This window comes from Neophocaena asiaeorientalis, unplaced genomic scaffold (genome assembly GCF_003031525.2).
Source record: "Neophocaena asiaeorientalis asiaeorientalis breed wild unplaced genomic scaffold, Neophocaena_asiaeorientalis_V1.1 scaffold571, whole genome shotgun sequence".
Taxonomy (NCBI): domain Eukaryota; kingdom Metazoa; phylum Chordata; class Mammalia; order Artiodactyla; family Phocoenidae; genus Neophocaena; species Neophocaena asiaeorientalis.
Window position 1 is genome coordinate 7,145 of NW_020175669.1, and position 23,052 is coordinate 30,196.

The following is a 23,052-nucleotide window of genomic DNA, read 5'->3' on the forward strand; positions in this document are numbered from 1 at the left end:
GGCTGGGGACCAGGAGCCCTCCTTGGCCAGCTCCTGACAGTGCCAGAGTCTTTGAGGTGCTACCTGCATGAGGTTCATTTATGATCCCTTCAGAAGAGAGCACCTGAGACTTCTTCCGGTGACCATGTGCGGTGTGCTGGGCAAACTAGATTTGGAGCTGAGGCTGTGGGTTGACTGTAGTTCAGGCTGGCTGACTGAACTGTAAACCTGAAATCTGCCCTACATTTAGGTCTAACTTGTCCTTCCTGAAGTGACTCCTGAAGTTGGTGGAGCTGGGATGGGCCAAAAGGGAGGGAAGAAGAACACGGCGTCAGGCTAGAGGGGACCTTTGCCTGTTGCAGCTCTGAACCATTTCTGTGGCTTCTCCTTTGGTAGAAGGACCTATTTGTGGTTGTGCCCCTGAGAGTCTGCATGTATCTGTTTACCTGTATGTCTCCCTTTTCACTCATGAGGGCTCCCACACATATCTATATAGAGTCTCCTTTCATCTCACAAGCTGTGAGGCCACAGGCATATGATTTAAACCATCTGGCCTCCATTCTCCTTGTCTATATAATGGGAATAAAAATAACTTCTACAAAATGTTACCATGGTGGCAAAATGAAACAATGCACATAAGGCCCTGAGCATGGTTCCTGGTGCTCACGTGTTAGGCTATTATTACTAATGCAAGTTATTACTCCCTGTGCCTCAGTTTCCCCATGTGTAAATTAGGGATAATAGCTAACGTCCACGAACCTAGTGTAATCGTGAGGATTAGGGAAGTTGATAACTACAAAAAGCTTAGCACCATGCAATAAATGCTAGTGATAATAATACTTATTATCCTTCTGGGTATGTGTCTGGGTGAGACTCTCTGAGTTTGTGAATGACTCTGGGCATGTCTGTCTGCTGAGTGTGTATGTATGTATGTGTTTATATGGCCAAGCAGGCCTCCTGTCTCTGGGTGGAGTTTGCAGTTGGCCCATGCCTGGACTCCCTGAGGCAGCCAGGGCCGGCGCCGGGGATGGAATTTCCATTAAGAATTAAGCAGGACAGCACTGGGAAGCCAGGCTGGTGGAGGGGAGGAGGCTGAGGGGGATGATGCTCCAATTCTGAGCTCCCCCCGCAGCCTCAGTTCTGAGCTGCCTTGGAGAAGGCCTCTGACACCTTTGCCTGGAGTCTCAGGCCTGCGGGGGCCATGGCCCAGAAGGATGGGCAAGGAGAGAGGAGTTGCCTGCCAGGGCCCCTGTAAGGAGACTTGGAGTTGCTGCAGCGAAGACTGGAGCCATGAGAAGGCCCCCTGGGAATGGAGAGACGGCCAGCGAGGGTATAAGAGGCTGGGGCCTATGGGGCCGACATGAGCCCAGGAGGCTGTGCTGTGCTGTATGTATCTGGGAACGTGGATGTGTATGTGTGTGTGTGTGTGTGTGTGTGTGTGTGTGTGTGTGTGTGTGTGTGTTTGGGAATGCAGGTGGGGGACATACATACCAAGTGTCCCAAAGGGAACATCTAAAAAACCAAGTCTGTTCCTCTCTTACCTGAAACTCGGACCCAGAGTTTGTACCTGGGAATGAAATATTTCTGAGGTTTTTTGCTAATATTTATCCTGTTCATGATCTAAGCCTCATTCCATTTCTAGCATACTAAAAACTATCTTAGCTGTTCAGGTGCTTTTACATTCCTGAGCTCATCTCATACTTTCAACAACATATGAGCTAGGCAGAGATTATTATGATCCCCATTGTAAATATGGGAAAACTGAGCCTCAGAGAGTTTAAGCGACTTGTCCAAGGACGCATAACTAGAATGTAGTAGAGGCAGTGTGCAAGGTTAGGTTTCTTTGAGGATAAAGTCCAGGCTCTTTTTTTTTTTTTTTTTTTTGCGGTACGCAGGCCTCTCACTGTTGTGGCCTCTCCCGTTGCGGAGCACAGGCTCCACAGGCTCAGCTGCCATGGCTCACGGGCCCAGCCGCTCCACGGCATGTGGGATCTTCCTGGACCAGGGCACGAACCCGTGTCCCCTGCATTGGCAGGCGGACTCTTAACCACTGCACCACCAGGGAAGCCCCCCCTTTTTTTTTTTCTTTTTTTTTACACTACCTGATCTACCAGAAATGGACTCAAAGATTCAGGAAACTGCCCATTTGAGGAAGGCTGTGGCTTCAGTGTTAATGCATAGCCAGGTGAATGGCTGGGCCTTCAAGCTCTGTCCCCGGGGCCTGAGACAGCCTTTGCTGAGATAGGAACTGAAGCCCCTCTCAAGGATCTGGGGAGTAGAATCAGGGTGTCTCCAATGGATGGAGGCTGCAGTCAAAGCTGGCTTGTCTGAGGAGGATGACTTGGGCATCTACAGAGTCTGGGGTTCCCAGAGAGCTGAGGCAGTTGAGTTAATGTCAGGAGCTGCAATGTGTCCAGGGCCAGGGAGCAATCATCATTTTTAGCCAGGGCCTGAAAAAGGGAACACGGGTATTAGCGTCAAGGAAGAGAGGCTGAGATGGGACCTTGGAGTGATCATTGTGTCTTGGAGACAGAACCGGTTTTTCTGTCCCTGAACACAAAGTGTGAGCATATTGACATACAGTAGTTGCACACGAGGGATTTAGGTTAGATGCCAAGGAGAACTTCCTGCCAATGAGCAGGTTCAAATTTGGAAACAGTGCCCAAGGGAGGCTAGGGTCTGCCCTTCCTTGGTGGCCCCAGAGTAGGTAGAGGAACTCCAGGCCCCTGGGGGGGAATGATTCATGGCAGGGTGGAGGGGGTTGGATGGAATGCGACGTTCCTGAGCTTTGGGGTAGGAATCAGCCTTCTTCTCTATACTTAGCCATCTGACACTAAGTGCAGAGCGGAAGTTTGATGTGCCCCAAGTTAAAACGAGTGTCTGCAACCATCCTCTGTCCTTTCTGGTAGGTTAGCGATCTTATGTGAGCGACTTAGGTTCCAAAGGGAAGCACCTGAGGGTCAATAAACCAAGTGGCATTCCAGGCGTTTGGGGGCTGCTCAAAGTTCAGCGCTCCCTCCGCAGAGCGTGTGAACCGCACCCAAACCCCTCCTTGTTTTGTTTCAGTTCCAACGCACTCCCTTTACTCTCCAGATGTTGGCATGTGAGGCACATGTGGGCACCAGGGTCGGGACGGCTCCGAGGGTCCGGGGTGCTTACCCGCCGTGACTCCCGCCCGGCCCCGTGCGAGCCAGGTCTCTAATTAGACCTGACCGCGTCCCCATTCCAGGGCTCCCCACAGCCGAGAGCACAAAGTTTGCACTGCCAGGGGCACCAAAAGAGCCTCGCAGCCCGGCTGAGACTGCAGGCAGCGGTGGCTGACGCGGGGCAGAGGTTTGGCAGCGAGCGGACTGTTGCCGGAGGTCCTGCGGCGGCGGGCGGGAGCGGCGGGCGGGGGCAGAGCGGGGTGGGGCGCGGGCAGCCGGCGGCCCTCGGGCTGGGCCACCGAGCAGGTCACTTGCTCGCAGCCTCTGCAGCCCCAGCTGTGCCTGCCGCCGCTGGCCTGGCCGCTGCATGCAGCCGCGCACAGGCGCTCTCACTCGCTCGGAGTAAGTAGGCGGCGCTCCTCAGGCTGGATTCGGTGCCCAGCCCGGTCCGGGACAGAGCATGCTTGTGACTATTTAGATAGTAGGTATAAGTGTATCAGTGTGAGTGCTTGTGAGTGGGAGCGAGCGCCAGTGGGAGGACGTGTGTCTGGGCTGGTATGTGAGCATAGGGAACTTTCTAGCATATGTCCCAGGGTGTGAGTGTGTCAGTGTGTGTGGGAACTTCTGTGTAGGTGGGCCTGGAGTGCGCCCATAGGTGGCACGTGTGTCTGTGTGGCCCTTGCTGCCCCGTGTCTGTACGCTGGGTATGCATTGGTGAGTGTGGTAGGCAGGCTCCATGCGGCTGAGCGGGTCGTGTGTCGATGGCTGCATGTGTGTGAGTGAGCAGATGAAGACAGAAGCTGGGGATAAGGAGTGTTATCTGAACTCAGACTTTCTAGGGTGACCCGACTTGTCCCCAGCTGGGATGTCTTCTCTGTGGGTCACTCGGCTTTGGTTTCTCAGGACTCTGATCGGGGCAGGAGTTCAGCGCCAACACTGGACTGAATGGGGGTCTGAGCCAGCCTGGCTGACTGGCCAGGGTTGGGGAGACAGCCCCACTGTCACTGCAGGAGGAGGTGGGAGGACCACTCAGCCATGCCCACCCACAAACACAGGGCACCTACACCCACACACTCACAGCTGCTCATGTGTGCACACCTTCCCGCCACCCACACCAGTCTTGCACATGTTGTATCTCAGGAGGGCCGTGTAAACACTCACCTGCTTTCAGTATGTACATCTGAGGACAGTGACACATATCCAACAGGTATCTCCGTGTGCAAAACGCATATGCACAAACACCCCTGGCTTGACCCACTCTCAGCCTTTTAGGCCCCCTTTTCGGTCCCCTTTAGCCTACATGCGGCACCTTGGACAAGTCTAAGAAACTGGCTTTAGTAGGAAATACCGTAAGCCGGGGGCTTTGGCTGCGGGGTCAGGGCAGATGTTGATACAGTGCCTTCATAGTGTCCCATTTGATCTGGAGCTGAGGCTGCTCTTGGAGTAGTCTTGCCATTTTAGAAGTGAAAAGGACCGTCTGGCAAGGCAAGCAGGGCCAGTCTGGGATCTGAGGCAGAGCTCAGCACCTGTAATTTGCTCCACGCTCTGGTTTATTCTCTGGATTCCCCCTGCAGCAGAAAAGCAGTGAGCCTTCTGTGGGCTGGGCCCAGACAGTCATCTGACAGGCAGGAGAAGTGAGTTGAGCTGGGCTGGTTTCTTCTCTTTTTTGGTTTTAGTCAACCCTGTTTTGAGTCTCCCATCTGCAGGTGAGGCTGAAAGGGAGAGCCTTTGCTTTGCTCCTTTCCAGTGGTTATCTCTTTTTTGACAGAATCTTGTTCTCCCTGACCTCCTCCCCTTGGGGACTGGGGACACATGAAACAGTGCCCGGAAGAGTAGGTCCCCAAATATTAGCTGGCTGCTGCTGTTACGGCTTCTAGACCTCTCCCATCCTGACCATTCTCCTGTGGACAGGTCTCAATGAGGTGCCCTTACTAAATGTGCTTCCTCAGTCGGGAGGTTAGAAAGATGACACTGACTTTCTCTTTCTAAATGTTTATGGTTTGGTCTAAGGAGTGTCTGAGTTCTCACCCCACCAACTCCTCTAGTATGCAGGGGAGCAGATGGGCTTCATGCATTTCCTGAGGGGCTGCTGGAACCTACCTTTCCCTGGCCTGGTCCTCCACCTGACCCTTGGGGAGGATGGTTAAATAAGGGCAGGCTGTGGTCAGCTGGGCAGCCTTTTACAGAGTGAAGGTGGTAGGGAAGGAAGTCTCTGTGCCTTCCCTAGCCTTCTTATCTGTGGAGGCCCCCAGCCGTCTTAAGACTCAGGAAAAGACTCTGGAAAATGAGGTACCCACTGTGAATCCCAGGCTGGTTCCCCAGTTTTAGTTCATCAAATACATACACCTACCAATCGGAATTTCAGAGCAACAATTAGGACTCATAGAGCATCAAGACAACCCTATTAAGGTCACATAGTTCCAATTTAAAGAAGAGAAATCAGACAACCCCCAAAATGGTAATAATAACAACCACTATGTATTGAATCTATAATACATGCTTTATTTCATTTACTTTTCACAGCAACCTTATTAGGTTAATAGTCCCAGTTTTTCCCCTCTGACAAGGAAATTGAAGCTTAGAGTGCTCAAGGGATTTCTACAGGTCTGTGTGACTGCTGAGCTCATGACATCACCTGTGTGTTTACCTTCTTACTCTGGCTGCCAGGAAGCTCTTACTTAGTTCATCATATTGCTTCATCCTAGTAAACGTGTTCATTGGAACCATGGCTTTGAATTTTAATTTCTGCTTTAATAACTTTATATTATACCCATCTTTAGCTGTAAACTCCTACATCCTTCATAGAGAGAGATCAGAATAAATAAATGAACAAGGAGCAATTAAGCATTCTATTGGTCTCTGAGGATGAGAACCATGTTGCATGGATTTTTGGGGGCACATCTCCAATTTCAAATATTTCATCTGGTTTTCAAACCATATGTCTCAATTTTGGCTTCTGTATTTTGGGGCTCTGATTTGTGACCATGTCTTGGGGCTTTTCTTCCCCGCAGCTCTGGGAGAAAATGCCCATCTCTGTGCTGGCTCAGACAATGGGGATTGTTGTGAATGAATTGGGGCATTGATAAATGTCCCCTCCTCTGACTGCTTCAACTGCCAGCTTCTCCCTGTCTCAAAAGCATGAGTGTCTGGGTGCCCGAAGGAGTTTGACCCCTGCCCTATGCCTGGCCCTGGCCCTATGGCCACCCCTTCCTCATGTGACCCCGCCTAGGCTCAGGGCTCTGCTGAGAGGTCTGTGTCTCTTGGACCTAAGCTCTGCCTCCCTCAGAGCAGACCATGTGGACCACATGGTCTGTGATCAGGGATGGCCCTTTGAAGCCGGAGCTCAGGATGAAGAGCATGGGCACACGTGAAGGGCCCTTCTGCCCCCTCCCCTGGATCTGTGAGGCCATAGGCTAGTGCTCAGTTTTTCCTTGTCCCCATGAGGGGCTCTCAAGTCTGCCATGTGGTCAGAAAGTCATTTGTCACCTCTTATCTGCAAGAGATGTGTGTCACCAGGGTCATCTGAATGCAGGACAGGGCTCTAGCCACACTGCAAAGTTGGCGAGACCCCTAACTAATTTACTCTAAGACTGATTCTTTTAACCTGCCCAAGGCTATTAGTATTTGGAAAGGGGAGGAGTGGGGGACAACGCTTAGCGCTAAAGATTACTTACAAGGACTCTCGTGGTGGGCTTTCAGGCATTGTGTTGAGATCTTGCTTCTCAGTATGCATTAAGTCACCCGATGCTGGCAGGTGTTTCCCATGTTCAAGATTAATCCTCCCAGAAGCACTTGGTTACAAAGGGGAGGAGGAAGCGTTGGCCTGAGGCCGCAGGAGATGCCTGGCACTGGGCGGTGTGCTGGTGGGTCGGTGCGGGTGACGGGTTTGTACCTTCCCAGGCAAATGCCACCTCAAGAAAAAGGTAAGACTAAGACTTGATTGCATCTCTGCTGAGGATTCTGGGTGTTCCCTGGACTTTAAGCTCAACCAGGTGAAAACAGGTTTAAAATCCAACAAGAGAGCACTGGGTGAGGCAGTCAGAACTTCTGTGGGGGAAGGCGTACTCACGCTTACTCACAGTTTTTAGTGTCTGCTAAGGGCCAACCCCCTTGTTAGGCTCTTTGCATCTTTTGTTTCAGGAAACCTCTGGAACAACGCTGGGAGACAGGCGCTGCTATTTTAAAGATAGGGAAACTGAAGCACAGCAAGGTTAAATGATTAGCCCAAGGTCAGAGCCAGCAACAATTTCACCCCAGGTCTGTCTGACGCTGGAGTCTGTGGTGAAGACTGTGGTCTGTGGTCCACTGACCACTCCCCAGTTCAAAGGCCCTGAAAGCAGGGAAGTCCAGGCCTTTGGGCCAGCTGGGGAAGAGCTGAGGGCTTTGCCTTCTCTGGCTCTAGGACCTGAATATCACTGGTCTTTCCAGCCTCAGATGGAGACGGCTGCTCTGTGGGAAGCAGGGGTGGGGTGGGGAAGGCCTCCCAGGCCGGGCAGGGATACCCCTGCCAACCCCGCCCCCTCCCTGCCAACCACTCCCTTGGGGTGCGCTTCTGTGACTTCACTTCTTCCTTGGAGCAATCTCTGGGGACCGAGCCTACACCCAGACACTGTGATCCAGCCAGCCCAGTCCCCCCTCTTCCTGCTACATGGTGCCCTCAGTGCCAAGCTCTGGGGGAGTCCTGGATCCTCTGAGGATGTCTCTGGGCAGACCAGACCCTGTTCGGCGTGAGGCAGTGTCTAAGCGTCAGCAGTTTGGCTGGGTAATTGTGTATAGTGTTCACTTTCTGCTGGAGAAATGGAGGTTTTGTCTTACAAACCAAATATCCTGGGTTTGGAAACCATGTGAAATGCAGCCTGTCATCTGGGCGTGTGGGCTGCCTTGTGGGTCTGTGTGTGGTGCTGGTTTAAAAGACATGGTCGAGGGACAGAACGATTGACTCAGGCCATATTGTTGCCTCTGATAGAGGGTCAGAGGTGGGCCGCATATACTGTCCATATGCAGAGAAAAGAGCACGGGCTTTGCCATCAGACAGATCTGGCTCGGAGCCTGTTTCCACGTCTGTAAAAAGGGGTTCCTTATGATGCAGTGGTGATGCTAGAACTGGAAAGTTTATTGAAGTGTAGTGTCCAGCACAGAACAGGTCAACTGTAAATGACATATTCTTCCTTCTTGTCCCACCTACCTTCTGGGAAAGAACACTGGGCTGATGGCAAGAGATCTGGATTCCAGCTCTAGCTCAGCCTCTGGGTACATTGTTTTCTCTTACCCTCTCTGGGCCTCACTTTCCTCATGCATAAAATTAGAAGAACTAATTTCCCTTATTCTTCTGTATTTTTTGAGGATCGTGAAAGAGACTGAAGTCAGGGAGCTCTCTTGGAGGATGCAGAAAGTTTAGTCACTATTATTCATGTATCCATGTTGCAGTATTAACCGAGATCCTGTCATGTGCTAGGGCCCGTGCAGAGCACTGGGCATACAGGTGTCGGGAATATCCCAGTCCTCAAGGCGAGACAGGATTGTGAGCAAACAATGACAAGCCTGTCTGTGGGACATGATCATGGCAGGTATTAGTGTATCAGAAGAGGAAGGGTCACCCCCAACTGGGGCAATCAGGGAGGCCTTACCAGAGGTGAAAATTCCTGGTCTGGATCTGGAAAGATAACAGGAAGATTCCTGGAGGATAAGAGGAGGGCTTTCTAGGCTGAGAGACCAGCACATGCTAAGGCACAGAAATGTTGCCTCATGGGTAAGCTTGGGGGACTTGAGGCAGCGAGGGTACTGGTCAGTAGTGATGAGAGAGAGATGGGAGACTTTACAAAGTGTTGTTGACAGGTGTCAGGCCTTGATGGCTGTGCTAAGGTGTTTTGATTTTTATCATGACAGTTGTGGGCAGCCCCTGAGGTATTTTAAGCAGGGGAGGGTCATGGTTGGATACCGGCTCACTTATTCATTCAGCAAACATAAAAACAAACAATTTTATGTCACCTTTAATTTTCAAATTAATGAAAATTTGCAAGACTGATAAAAGAAATCCTTCTTTATCTGTATCCCTTAATTGATTACAAGACACTGCATTTACTTCATTTTTATTCATTCTTTCTCTCTCCAACAATATAAAAAATACATTATTTTTTATTTATGTATACTTCAATTATCTGTATAATTTATACTTTATTATAATTATATATTTATGGTTTTATCATGCATATGTATATATGAATACATACATGTATATGAATACATATAAAATATTCATATTTCTGATCAATTTAAGAGTAAATTGGAGACATGGTGCCTCTTTGTCCGTAAATACTTAAGTGTGTATTTCCTTAAAAAAATGATATACTCTTACTACAATACAATTCTGTCCCAATAATGTCTCTATAGCTCTCCTGTCTCCCTTGCCCCATTCAGGGTCCAACCCACAGATGGCATTTTGTTATCATGTCTCCTGGGTCTTCTTTAATCCAGAGCAATTCCTCTGCTTTATCTTTCTTGACCTTTGTGTTTTGAATGGTATAGGCCAGTTATTATGTTGAATATCCCCCTCCATTTGGGTTTATCTGATGGTTCTACATGACTGGATCCAAGCTATGCATGTTGGGCAGTAGTAGCATGAAGTGAGGTTAGCATACCAGCAAGCACAGGCTGTGGGGATTGTCCCAGTGCTGGTGATGGAAGCTTTTGTCACTTGCTTGAGGTGATGTTCGCCAGTTTCTCCTGTGAAATTACTGTTTTTCCCTTAGTAATCAATAAGTAATTTGTGGAGAGATACTTCGAGGTTTTGTAAACATCCTATTCCTCATCAAACGTTTAATCACTAATTTTATCATCATTGATACTTTTGAATCCATCATTGCTTCTATATTTATTAGTTGGCATTTTTCTGTAGGAAAGATCTCTCCCTTCTCCCTTTCTTTCTGTCTTTCTCTTTATCTCTCTCCACCCTTCCTCCCTCCCTCCCTTCTTCCCTTCCTTCATTACTATGAACTCATAAATTCTTAATTAATTTATTCAATGGGTTTAATCAATTTGTATATTTTATTTTGATGTTCGAAATGTACAAGATTTGATCAGTGGGAGGTTCTCAGTCTGGCTCTTGTTTCTTTTGACTTTTCCCCATGATTCTCTGAGCATTTGGTTACTGTTGCTTTAGCAAGATGTTCCAGGCTCATTCTGTTCTTTCCTTGCCCCAGCCCTGGAATTAGTCATTTCTCCAAGGAGACCTGGATCCTTTTAGTGGAGAATGGTATTAGAAACCAAGACCTGGGGCTACATGTGCTCCCTGTTACTGGTGTGTCATTGCATTTATGCCCTCTTAGCAAACAGAGCTAGGGTATATACTTATATGTCCATATTTATTTCTATAATAAAAAAATAAAACAAATTATTACAGGTTTTTAGAGAGAAAAACTCAAGTGATTGAGACAGAGAGTGAGGGGATAAGGTGGCTTAGATGGATGGTGAGGGAGGGACTGTTGGAGGAGGCGATATTTAGAAAGACCTACAGTGTGGAATGGATGGATTGGAAGGAGAGAGAGCCTGGAGATTCTTTCAATTATCTAGGAAATAATTACAAGGACCTGAAATAAGACAGGCAAGAGAGGAAGTAGAATCAGGTAGCTGGTTGAATGCAGAAGGTGAGGGAGACGAAGGAGGGAGATAGACACCTCCAAGGCCTGTCAAGCTGAGTGTGTCCAAAACGGAATTTCTGCATTCTTGCTTGGCAGTGTCCTATTCATATGTGGTCCTCTCCAGGTATTTCAGATCTCATTGAATGGCTCCTTCATCTATACAGCTGCACAAGTCAGAGAGAGCTGGCAATCATCTTCAACACCTTTCTCTCTCAAAGCTCATATATAATTCCCCACCAAGTCTGTTGATGTTGTCTTGAAAATCTCTCCCCAGTCCGTCACTTCTCTCTGTTTCCACCAGTCTCACTCTAGTTCAAGGAACCATTTTCATCTTATCGGACTACTGTGAGAACTTCCTAACTGGTCTACTTACACTCCCTCCAATTTGTTGTCACACAGCAGCCAAATATATTTTAAAACACAACTCAGGGGCTTCCCTGGTGGTGTAGTGGTTAAGAATCCACCTGCCAATGCAGGGGACATGGGTTTGAGCCCCGGTCTGGGAAGATCCCACATGCCACGGAGCAGCTAATCCCGTGTGCCACAACTACTGAGTCTGCACTCTAGAGCCCGCGAGCCACAACTACTGAACCTGTGTGCCACAACTACTGAAGCCTGTTCACCTAGAGCCCGGGCTCTGCAACAAGAGAAGCCACCACAATGAGAAACCTGCGCACCTCAACGAAGAGTAGCCCCCGCTCGCCACAGCTAGAGAAAGCCCAAGTGCAGCAACAAAGACCCAACACAGCCAAAAATAAATAAAATATAATAAATTAATTTCTTAAAAGAAGCTCTTTTTTTAATTTATTTTTTATTTATTTGTTATTATTTTTTGCGGTACGCGGACCTCTCACTGCTGTGGCCTCTCCCGCTGCAGAGCACAGGCTCCGGACGTGGCTCAGCGGCCATGGCTCATGGGCCCAGCCGCTCCGCGGCATGTGGGATCTTCCCGGAACAGGGCACGAACCCGTGTCCCCTGCATCGGCAGGTGGACTCTCAACCACTGCGCCACCAGGGAAGCCCTAAAAAAAGCTTTTATTAAAAAAAAAAACAAAAACACAACTCATGTCATTTCCCTCCTTAAAAATACTTCAGTTGCTTCCTATTGATCTTAAGCTAAAGATCAACCTCTTTAATGAGCCTACAAAGTCTAATTTGTCTGACCCCTGCCTCCACTCCTACACCGTCTCACCCAGCTTCTTTCTTCACCCTCTCTCCTGGCCTTGTCTCAGTCCCTTGGGCTTGTCAGTTGGCAAGGCCACAGGCCTTTGCATTTGCTGTTCTTCTGCTTAGAACACTCTTCCTTCGTGTCTTCACCTACTGAATTCCTACTTATAGCTCAGCTCTCAGCTCAGCTGTCACTTCCATGATTAGGTCAAATCTCATTTTACAGGGCTTTACAACACCATGTCCCCCTTCAAGGCTTTATCATAGTTGTGATTTTACATCTATTTACAATTTTTCATGATAATTAATGTTTACTTTTCCTATTTGATGATGAGTTTTGCTCATTACTTTATCCTAGTAGTTAGCATGTTACTGACACATGTCACAAATATTTGTTGGATGGATGAATGAATGAATGAAGTTTTATCAGCTGAGCAACCAGCTGGTGGTACCATTCAGTAGAATAAAAATTCTAGGGGAGAAGTAGATCTGGGGAGAAAGATAATTCACTTTAGGACATGTTACATTTGAGGTACCTCTCAACCACGTCTGCCCCCCCAAACATCTTACCGTCTTCTGGGCAAACAAATTAGACTGTCATTCAAGAGCTTTGAGGGGACTGGTGATAGGTGACAGCTAATTCCTGGGCAATTCTAAGGAGCTCCTGGAGAAGATAGCTAAATCACATGGCATCCCTGAGCTGTACCCCCCTTTCTGGTTTGTAGAGGATACAGGAGATCTGAGGGGCCTCCAGGTGGTTTGACCTGGCTCCCTGGCTGCTACGAAGGATTTAACAAACATTTATGAAGGCTCCTTGGAACTTGAGAGTTACTTGCATGATTCACATGGGTCAGGAATTGCCAACCTCCTCCCCACCCCTGAGACTGCACTAGATATAGGCCTAAAAGAGAATTCAGAGAGGGTCTTACTAAGCCCAGTGAGCTCTCCTTACAAAGATGCCAGTAGTCACTCCAGCTCACTCACTCCTGCATTCCTCACTCATTCGTTCAATATCTATTTCGCCTTCACTCAGTCACTTACCTGCCCAACCACATGTATCCATCCACAAACAAGAGTTTATGTTGGATCTGTAGCAGGACTCAAGGCTGATGCGTCACCCTCCCTGCCCTCTCCTTCATCCCTCTTTCATATGGTCCTCACAGCCCAGGAGCCCAGATGAGGAGACATCAGGGTGGGGAGGTGTCACTTTACTGGTTGAAGGCCATGTGTGCTTGCAGGGTGTTATCAGGAAGAGAGGGAGATGCCACCACACCAACTGCTCCTCTTATTTCACCTCCTGCTTTTCTAGTGTCCCTTCCCCTCTTTCAATGGTGATGAGAGCTTAGGAATTAAGCTCCTTGATCAGATAGCTGAGCTCTGCAGAGATACTTGGGGCTCAGGCTTGAAAGGGAAAGAGAGACAACAGCTCCCCATGAGCCCCACCATGGAGAAGAGGACACTTTTTTTTTCTTCGTTTTCTACCAGGATTGCCCTTTTAACCCTGTGGAATTTGCAGAGAGGCTGGGGGGAGGGCAGGACAGTGGGATTTAAAATGTGGCATTTAGAAACCAGGCAGTAGACTAACCCTGGCCCCGCCCCTCCAGAAACTGCTCTTTCAGTTCTCTGAGGTTTGTCATTTACAAAGAGCCCCACAGAATGTGCGCTGTCCATCTGCTGTGACATCAGACAGGGTTGGGGCTGAGCAGACACAGGACAATGGCAGCCACATCAGATAAGAGCATGTTGGAAAAGTGCCCGAAGATGCCCAGGATCTAAGTTACAGACTCATTCACTCATTCCCTCTCTCACTCATTCATTCAGCAATGATCTACTTAGCACCTACTCTGTGCCAGGCATTGTTCTAGGCACTGAAGATATAGCAGTGAGCAAAACACACGCCCGAGTAGAATTGCTTTCTGATGTGGGAAGATAGTAAACAGGTTGATATATGCAAAGTGGTGATGAGTGCTGTGGAGAAATATAAAGTACGGTAAAGGGGTTCCAAGGGTAGGAGGGGACTTGTACATTTATACCAGGTCAAGAGGTTCTCTCTGATATGCAGATATTTAAACAGAGGCCAGGAGGCAGTGAAAGGGCAAGCTATGTGAAGACGGGGGTGGGGGGAGAGCAGTCAGCACTTCAGGATTCTGGGTGCCCTGTGGTCTGGGGGTTCGGAGTAAGCTTCTAGGGGGAGGCCACGTTTAAGCTGAATCTTGATGTGTGGGGACAGCAAGTCAGTCCTGAAGAATAACAGGGAACTTGCCTTGAAACGTGAACATAAGGGACATGTCGGGGAGGACAGTTTAGTAAGGCCCAAAGAGGCAGGGTAGGCTGGAAACAGGGTCTGGAGAGTCATGAGTGCCAGGCTACGGATTTCAGACCTGAGTTGAGGGACACTGGGGAGACATAATAGATTTTCAGCGACATGTCACAATGAGAGCTGTGTTTTAAGCGGCTAAAACTAATATTAGAATAGGCTGGGGGCTGGGCAGCCAGCAAGAAGACAATTGCCTTACATGAGCGTGCTTGGCCTTATGACCACCAAGGACCCTGAGGTTGGGGGGAACGCTGGATGGCCCCAGATGCACAGCGGGCAGGGATACAGTGATGTAGGGGCTATAATGGCCGACAGAAGCAGCAGGTAATGTGAGTGGTCATCACTGGGACAAACCCCAGATGTCTCCTGTAACTCAAAGCTGTCTTTGAGCAAAGAACACAGAGCAGCCTGGGTTCTAGGGCAGAGCAAGCTGGAGAAAAGAGTTTGGGTCTCATCTCTGGCCACAAATGGCTATTTTAGAAGCTTCTGGGAAGGGGGTCCTTGGATTGTAGGAACATTAGGTTCAGAGGAGAGCTTATCTAATCCAGCCCTCTCCTCTCACAGATGGGAAATTGGAAGCCCAGAAAAGGGGCATAAATTGTCCAAGGCCATATAGAGCACGTGTGGCAGAGAAAGGTCAAGCATCTTATTTGAACTCATCTTGGAGGAATTACTATGTCTTATTTAATTACACATTTATGTATATATATATCTTTCAGTGGAAGAGGAAATTCTAAGAAAAAGGAAATTGTTTTATTCATCAACTTCTCTATCATCTGATACAGAGCCTGAACTTCTCTATCAGCCTGATACAGAGCAGATGCTCTCTTGACCTGGACCAAGACTGATGTTAGCCTGGTCTCAGATGTGGGATAGGAGCTGCCTCTGAGTAGGGGAGAGCCTGGCTCTGGATCTCCCTCACGCACTCATGTGGCCTGGCCTGCGACCATCTCTACCTCAGTTATACTCACAGCCCTTGGCAAAGGGACCATGGATGTGAGAGAGTGTGGGGGCTGCTGTCACAAGGGTGCCTGCCAAGAGGGAGAGGTGACAGGTGTGGAGAGGGGCTGGGTGTCCTGGGCCTGAGGCCACTGCAAGAGAGAGGAGCCCTGCCCAGCTTGAGAGAGCAGCCCACAGGGGGTTTCACAGCCGCTAGCTGGGCACCTGGGATGCATGTTTGGGGTGAAAGTGCAGTGCTTGGTCTGGCCTGCGGCTGGGCCCCCAGGGATTTCACCAAACCCACTTTTATTCAGCCCAGGTTTTCAGCCCAACCCTGCTGTCCCAAGGAGCCGAAGGCCACAGTTTTAAGAAGAGGTCCTGTTCTTTCCCCACAACATGCAGACGTCTATGACTTAACAGCAGGATTTCAGACGGAATTGTCCTTTGATGTGCTTCCATCCTCACATTCAGGATCCTACGGGGGGTGGGGGGCGGCTGAGCTAGAGACAGTTTCCTGAAAAGTCAGAGGGATTCAAGCTATAGCTCCTGCCAGCCCAGACCCCTGCATCTGTGCTGGATGAGTAACTGGTTCTTAAGCTCTTGGTCAACACATTCTCTTTGTCTTGCACTATGGCGCTGGCAGAGGGATTTCCAGAGCGGAGTGAGTTATATGCATCAGCACACTGAACCTGTAGACCCAGGAAAATAAGCGTCCTGAGTTTGGCATCCCTCAGTGAATGTCCTGGGGGAGGCAGTGGGGTTTTCTTCAGGTGTGGGGTCATCACCTTCTCGAAGGTAGCATCGTGGACTAGGCCAGGTTTTGGACAGAACCTGAGAGGAAGGGAAGAAGGAATTTGGATTCTAGTCTGGGTTCAGCTACAAATTTACTCTGTGACTTGGGCAAGTCTTTTGCCCTCTCTGAACCTCAGTTTCCTTTTCATGAACCACAGGGTTGGAAAAGAGGGTTTCTGAGGACCTGTCCTGTAATATTCCAGGTTTCTTGCTTACATAATACTAACAGGAATTTTGGTTAAGACCCTAACTTTGAGATTTCTATCCTCGCCCAGGTCTCTTTTACTTTGCCTGAAATTCCACCTTTGGTTCTTTTAAGAGGCTCTTATTTCCATATTGACTAACAAAATCCCTCTTATTTTTATGAGCTTGTATAGGGATACAAGGCAGTGTAATCTTCTAGTTGTATTTCAGCCTTTATAACAACTGTGCCAGGTAATCAAAGATATATTATTTCCAGTTTGCATTTGAAAAAAGAGGCCCAGAGAGGTTAAGTAGTTTGATGAAGTTCACAAAGTTAGTTGCTGGCAGAGCTAAGATGAGGCTGCAGGTCTCTTGGCTGTTGGCTTATGTTCTTTTGTGCTACACTTTGGGTTTGGAAAGGGAGAGTTCTAAAGACTGCATGGGATGGGGGTTGTAGTGTTCATCAGGTGGCACAAGTATCAGGATGACAGCATCTGCCCCCGCATATCTGTACCACGTAGGCTGAAGTGTTCTTAGCCTGGGGCAGCCCACCCAACCCAGGCACACTAGTGAGGGGCTGTGCTGGCCGCTCTGCCTGCTTATGCAAACGCAGGTCAGGGCAAAAAGCAGGCCCTCTGCAGCAACTTTCTCACTGATGATCCTGTGTTCTTCTCTGCCATAGACTATTTTAGCAGGGTGGTAGGTATCCGGCAAAGCCCAGGTCTTTCTTTTTCTTTTTTTTTTCTTTTTCTCCCAGCTTTATTGAGCTGTAATTGACATATAGCATTGTATAAGTTTAAGGTGTATAATGTGATCAGTTGATATACATATTTATTGTGAAGTGATTACCACAATAGGGTTAGTTATGCATCTATCACCACACGTTTACCTTTTTATTCATGTGGTGAAAACTTTGAAGATCTATTCAATACTTTCTTAGCAACTTTCAAATATACAATACAGTATTGTAAACTATAGTCACCATGCATACATTAACTCTCCAGAAATTATTCATCTTATAACTGAAAATTTGTACCCTTCAATCAGTATCTCCCCATATGCCCTAACCCTCAGCCCCGGGCAACCACCAATCTACTTTCTGTTTCTGTAGTTCAGCTTTTTTAGACTCTACATATAAATGAGGTTATACAGTGTTTGTCTTTCTCTATATGACACTTTGCATAATGCTTTCAGGGGCTATCTATGTTGTCACAAGTGGCAGGATTTCCTTCTTTTTTTATGGCTGAATAGTATCACATTGTGATATATATGTGTATATATATATATTTTTTTTTCTTTTCTTTTTCTTTCTTTCTTTATCCATTCATTCATTGAAGGACACTTAGGTTGTTTCCGTGTCTTAGCTATGGCGAATAACGCTGCAAGGAATATAGGGGTGCAGATATCTCTTGGAGATAGTGATTCCATCTCCTTCAGACATACCTAGAAGTGGAATTGCTGGATCACATGGTAGTCCTATTTTGAATTTTTTTGAGAAAACTTCATACTGTTTTCCATAGTGGCTGCACCAATTTACATTTCCACTAATAATGCACAGTGGTTCCCTTTTCTCCACATCCTCACCAGTGCTTGTATCTTGTCTTTTTGATAATAACCATTCTAACAGGTATGAGGTGATATCTCATTGTGATTTTGATTTGCATTTCCTGGTGATTGGCGTTATATACCTTTCATGTACTTGTTGGTCATTTGTATGTCTTCTTTTGAAAAATGTCTACTCAAGCCCTCTGACCATTTTTTCAATTAGTTTTTTGTTTTGTTTTGTTTTTGAGTTGTATGAGCTTCTTATATATTTTGGATATTAACCCCTTAGCAGTTAAATGGTTTGCAAATAGTTTTCCCAGTTTCCTGTAGGTTGCCTTTCACTTTGTTGATTGTTTCTTTTGCTATTCAGAAATTTTTTTGTTTGATATAGTCCCACTTGTTTAGTTTTACTTCTGTTGCTTTTGGTGTCAGATCCAAAAAGTCATTGCCAAGACCAGTGTCAAGGGACTTTAATCCTAGGAGGTTTAGAGTTTTAGGACTGACATTTAAATTTTTAATTCATTTTGAGTTAATTTTTGTGAGTGGTAAAAGGTAAGGGTCCAATTTCATTCTCTTGCATATGAACATCCAGTTTTCCCAGTACCATTTATTGAAGAAACTCTCTTTTCCCCTTTGAGTATTCTTGGCTTCCTTGTCAAATATTAGTTGACCATATATGCAGGGGTTTATTTCTGGGTTCTTGATGCTTTTCCATTGATCTATGTGTCTGTTTTTATGCTAGTCCCATATGGTTTTGATGCTATAGCTTTGTAGTATAGTTGGAAATCTGAAAGGTGATGCTTCCAGCTTTGTTCTTCTTTCTCAATATTGCTTTGGCTATTTGGGGTCTTTTGAAGTGTTATATGAATGTTAGGATTTTTTTTTAATTTCTGTTAAAAATGCCATTAGATTTTTTTTTTTTTTTTTTGCCATTAGATTTTTGATGGGGATTACACTGAGTCTGTAGACAGCTTTGGGTAGTATGAACATTTTAACAATATTAATTCTTCTCCTCCATGAACATAGGTTATCCTTCCATTTATTTGTGTCTTCTTTAGTTTCTTTCATCCATGTCTTATAGTTGTCAGTGTACAGATATTTCACTTCTTTGGCTAAATTTATTCCTAAGTAATTTATTCTTTTTGATGCTATTGTAAATGGGATAGTTTTCTTTATTTTTCAAATAGTCTGTAGTTAGTGTATAAAAATGCAACTGATTTTTGCATATTGATTTTGTATCCTGAAAGAAAAAAAAAATTACTGAATTCATTTATTAGTTCTAACAGCTTTTTGGTGGAGTCTTCAGGGTTTTCTATATGTAAGATTATGTCATCTGCAAACAGAGACAGTTTCACTTCTCCTTTCTGATTTGAATGTCTTTTATTGTTAATTGTTATGCTTAATTGTTATGCTTAATTGTTCTGGCTAGGACTTTTAGTACCACGTTGAATAGGAGTGGTGACAGTGGGCACCCTTGTCTTGTTCTTGATCTTAGAAGAAAAACTTTCAAACTTTCACCATTGAATATGATGTTAACTGTGAGTTTGTCATATCTGGCCTTTATTATGTTGATGTATGTACCTTCTGTACTCAATTTGTTGAGAGCTTTTCTCATGAAAGGGTGTCAGATTTTGTCAAATGCTTCTTCTGCATCTATTGAGAGGAACATATGGTTTTTATCCTTTTTCCTATTAATGTGGTATATTATATTTATTGATATGTGTATGTTGAACCCTCCTTGCATCTCAGGATAAATCCCACTTGATTATTCAAACTGAATTTAACAGCATATTAAAAGGATCATATACCGGGTCTTCTTTTTTTTTTTTTTTTTTTTTTTTTTTTTTTTTGCTGTACGTGGGCCTCTCACTGTTGTGGCCTCTCCCGTTGCAGAGCACAGGCTCCGGACGCGCAGGCTCAGCGGCCATGGCTCACGGGCCCAGCCGCTCCGCGGCATGTGGGATCCTCCCAGACCGGGGCACGAACCCGTGTCCCCTGCATCGGCAGGCGGACTCGCAACCACTGCGCCACCAGGGAAGCCCCGGGTCTTCTTAATTAACCTTCCATTTCTCATTTTCAGAAGCTTTCTCATATGCTTGTCCTGAAGATGGGCTGGGCTTTTCTGTCTATAGAAGGGGGTTCTGAGAGCAACCCTCGTAGTTGTTTCTCTCTTGCCCAAACCAGCTCAGTCTTTGCTCTGGGGCAATAGGGAGGCTCAGGGGCAATAAGTGTGGGCAAGAAGGAGCTCTCCCCTCATATACCAGGCAGGAGCAACAGTGGGAATCACCCCCAACCCCTCCCAATTCACTTTCTGCTTATGCTTTGGGATGTACATACATGCTTTCACTCTGTCTCTCCTGTTTCCTCCTCCTCTCTCATTAATCAAGTTTCCACACTTGCTTTGGTCTATTTTGGGGCTTGCTATTCAATTCTCTAAGTTTATTCCAGGGTCAATATCACATTGTATTTACTGTTTGAAAATAAATCTTACTATCTGGCAGGAAAATCCTCCCAATTTCTTTATTTTTTCAGGAGTAATCTTGGGTTTACTCATCAAGTGCTAGGAAAGAATCTTGTGGGGATTTGATTGGGATTGCATGGAATCTATAGGTCAATTTATGGCGAATTGACATTTTCCTGTCTGTATACATGAAATACCTCTTCATTTATTTTGGCCTTCTTTAATATCTTTTAACACTATTTTATCATTTTCTCAATAAGGGACTTGCACATTTTAAGATTAATTTTTGTATACCTTATATATCTTTGTTGCTTTTGTTAATGCCCTCTCTTCTAAATTTCATTTTAGTTTTGTGCTGGTGTCTAGGACTATACTTGACTTTTGTATATATATTTTTAGCCACCTTTCTAAGCCTTTTCATGAATTAAAATAATTTCTTTGTAGATACTTTTGGTCTTTCCACATTGGTAATGAGGGTAACTTGCTAGTTCATGGTACATTTTTATAGGAATTTGGGAAAGATACCATGTCTGGGAAGACATAGACCCATGGAGACTTGGTTTGCCATGTGAACTGCAGGTCTGTGTCCGGTGGACCCAGCCCTGTGTATGCTGTGTGGCTGAGTGGTCACAGCAGAGGCCAACTTCAGCCTCCACTCACCCCCTTGGCTGTGTGCTGTTGCGGAAGCCCTGTGAAAAATCATATCAACTGTGAATAATGACAGTTTTGTTTCTTTCCATTCTTATACATTTTCTTTTTTTCTACACTAGCTAAGATTTTAATACAATAATGAATAGAAGTTGGTGGGAGGTGGTATTTTAATTTTGTTTCTGATCTCACAGGAAATGCTTTCAACATTAAATATGTTGTTCCTGTATATTTTTTCCTCAATAGATGCCCTTTAATTAGTTTAAAGAAGGTCTCTTTTACTCCTGGTTTTCTAAAGGTTTTGTTATGAACGGCTGTTGAATTTTATAAAATTATTCTTCTCCGTCTATTGAGATAGTCATAAGGTTTTTCTTCTTTTACTTATTAATGTAGTGAGTTTCATTAATCATTTTCTAATGTTAAAGCAGCCATGTATTTTTAGGCTAAACCCAACTTGGCCATGATTTATTATTCTTTTTATATATATGGCTGGATTCTGTTTACTAATATTTTATTTATTATATTTTTGTCTATGTCTATACATGAGGTTGTCCTAAAGATTACCTATCTTGTTTTCTTTAGTTTCAGTATCAAAATTATGTCAGTCTTATAAAATGAAGTATGTTTTCTTTTATTCTTATTCTCTGGAAGATCTTGACAAAGGAAGAGTTATCTTTCCTTTGAATGATAGAAACTCATCTGTGAACTTCTCTGTGCCTGGTGGTTTCCTTAAGGGAAGGGTTTTAACTATTGATTAATTTATTCAGTAGTTATAGATCTATTTCTTCTTGAGTCATTTTTGGTAAATTGTATTTTTGTAGGAATTTATCTAGTTTATTTATGATTTCAGTGAGATTGCAGAATATTCTTGTCCATATAATATTATCCATCATATTCTTTTATTTCTGCTGCATTTGTAGTAATAGACTCGCTTTTATTGCTAATATTGATTATTTGTGTTTCCTTTCTTTTTTCTGATCTTACCAGTAGTTCATCTATTTTATTTGTTTTTGAAAACTAACTCTATTGGTCATTTCATTTGTGTTTATGTTTTGTTTTATGTTTTTGTTGTGTTTTGTTGAATGTTTGCTTCTATCTTAACTATTTTTCTCTTGCTACTTTCTTTGAAATTATTCTCTTCTTTTAAAAATCTCTCATGTTGTTAGAAGTTAGAATTCTTCCAATTTTCATATTTTCTAATTTAAGCATGGAATTTTTGCTCTTAATTTTACTTATCAGTATACTATATGATTTGTTTTTTTAAATTTTTTAGTACTTTAAAAAAATTTATTTATTTTTGGCTGCATTGACTTTCTCTAGTTGTGGTTGAGTGGGGGCTACTCTTCGTTGCTGTGCATTGGCTTCTCATCGCGTTGGCTTCTGTTGTTGCAGAGCATGAGCTCTAGGTGCATGGGCTTCAGTAGTTGTGCCATGTGGGCTCAGTAGTTGTGGCTTGCAGGCTCTAGAGTGCAGGCTCAGTAGTTGTGGTGCATGGGCTTAGTTGCTCCATGGCACGTGGGATCTTCCTGTACCAGGGGTTGAACCCATATCCCCTGCATTGGCAGGCGGATTCTTAACCACTGCACCACCAGGGAAGCCCCTATACTATATGATTTTTATATGTGTGTTTTCATAAGCATTCATGTTTATTTTCTAATTTCTGTTATAATTTCTCCTTTGACCTATGATTTGTGTGTTTAAAATATCCAAACATATGGAGGTCTTCATATTGGGGCAGAGATTACAATCTGTAGGATACCAGTCATTTGAAAATTGCTGAAACTTGCTTTAAGATCCAGTCATTAGTCATTAAAAAAAAATCATGACTCATGAATCCTTGAAAAGAATGTGTATTCCTGATAAGTTGAATGCAGTGTTCTATTCATAAACATTAACTCTAACTTAATTGTGACATTCAAATCTTCTGTATCTTTACTGATATTTTTTGGCTTGAGCTGTCAATCAATTACAGAATTGTGTTGGAATCTCCATTTGTGACTCTGAACTTGTTCACTTCTCCTTGAAATTTTATCAGTTTTTACTTTGTATATCTGTATTATTGTGATTATGTACATCATTATTATATCTTCTTAATGGGCTGAACTTTTTATTTTTATGTAGTGCATCTCTTTACCTCTATAATGCTTATTATCTTAAACTTTGTTTTGTATCATATGAATACATTGGCACCAGAATTCTTTAGGTAAATATTTCTATGGTGTATCATTTGTTGTCTTT

The 23,052-nt window shown here is 45.1% G+C and overlaps 1 protein-coding gene across 1 annotated transcript in view; it reads left to right on the top strand.

Annotated features, from left to right (window-relative positions):
* Positions 1-1,269: 1,269 nt before the first annotated feature.
* The window catches only part of INSC (INSC spindle orientation adaptor protein), a 125,300-nt gene continuing 103,517 nt past the window's right edge, over positions 1,270-23,052 (top strand). Inside the window, exon 1 of the mRNA XM_024731593.1 lies at positions 1,270-1,365. Coding sequence (XP_024587361.1) covers positions 1,270-1,365 — 96 coding nt within the window. The remainder of the gene's footprint in view (positions 1,366-23,052) is intronic.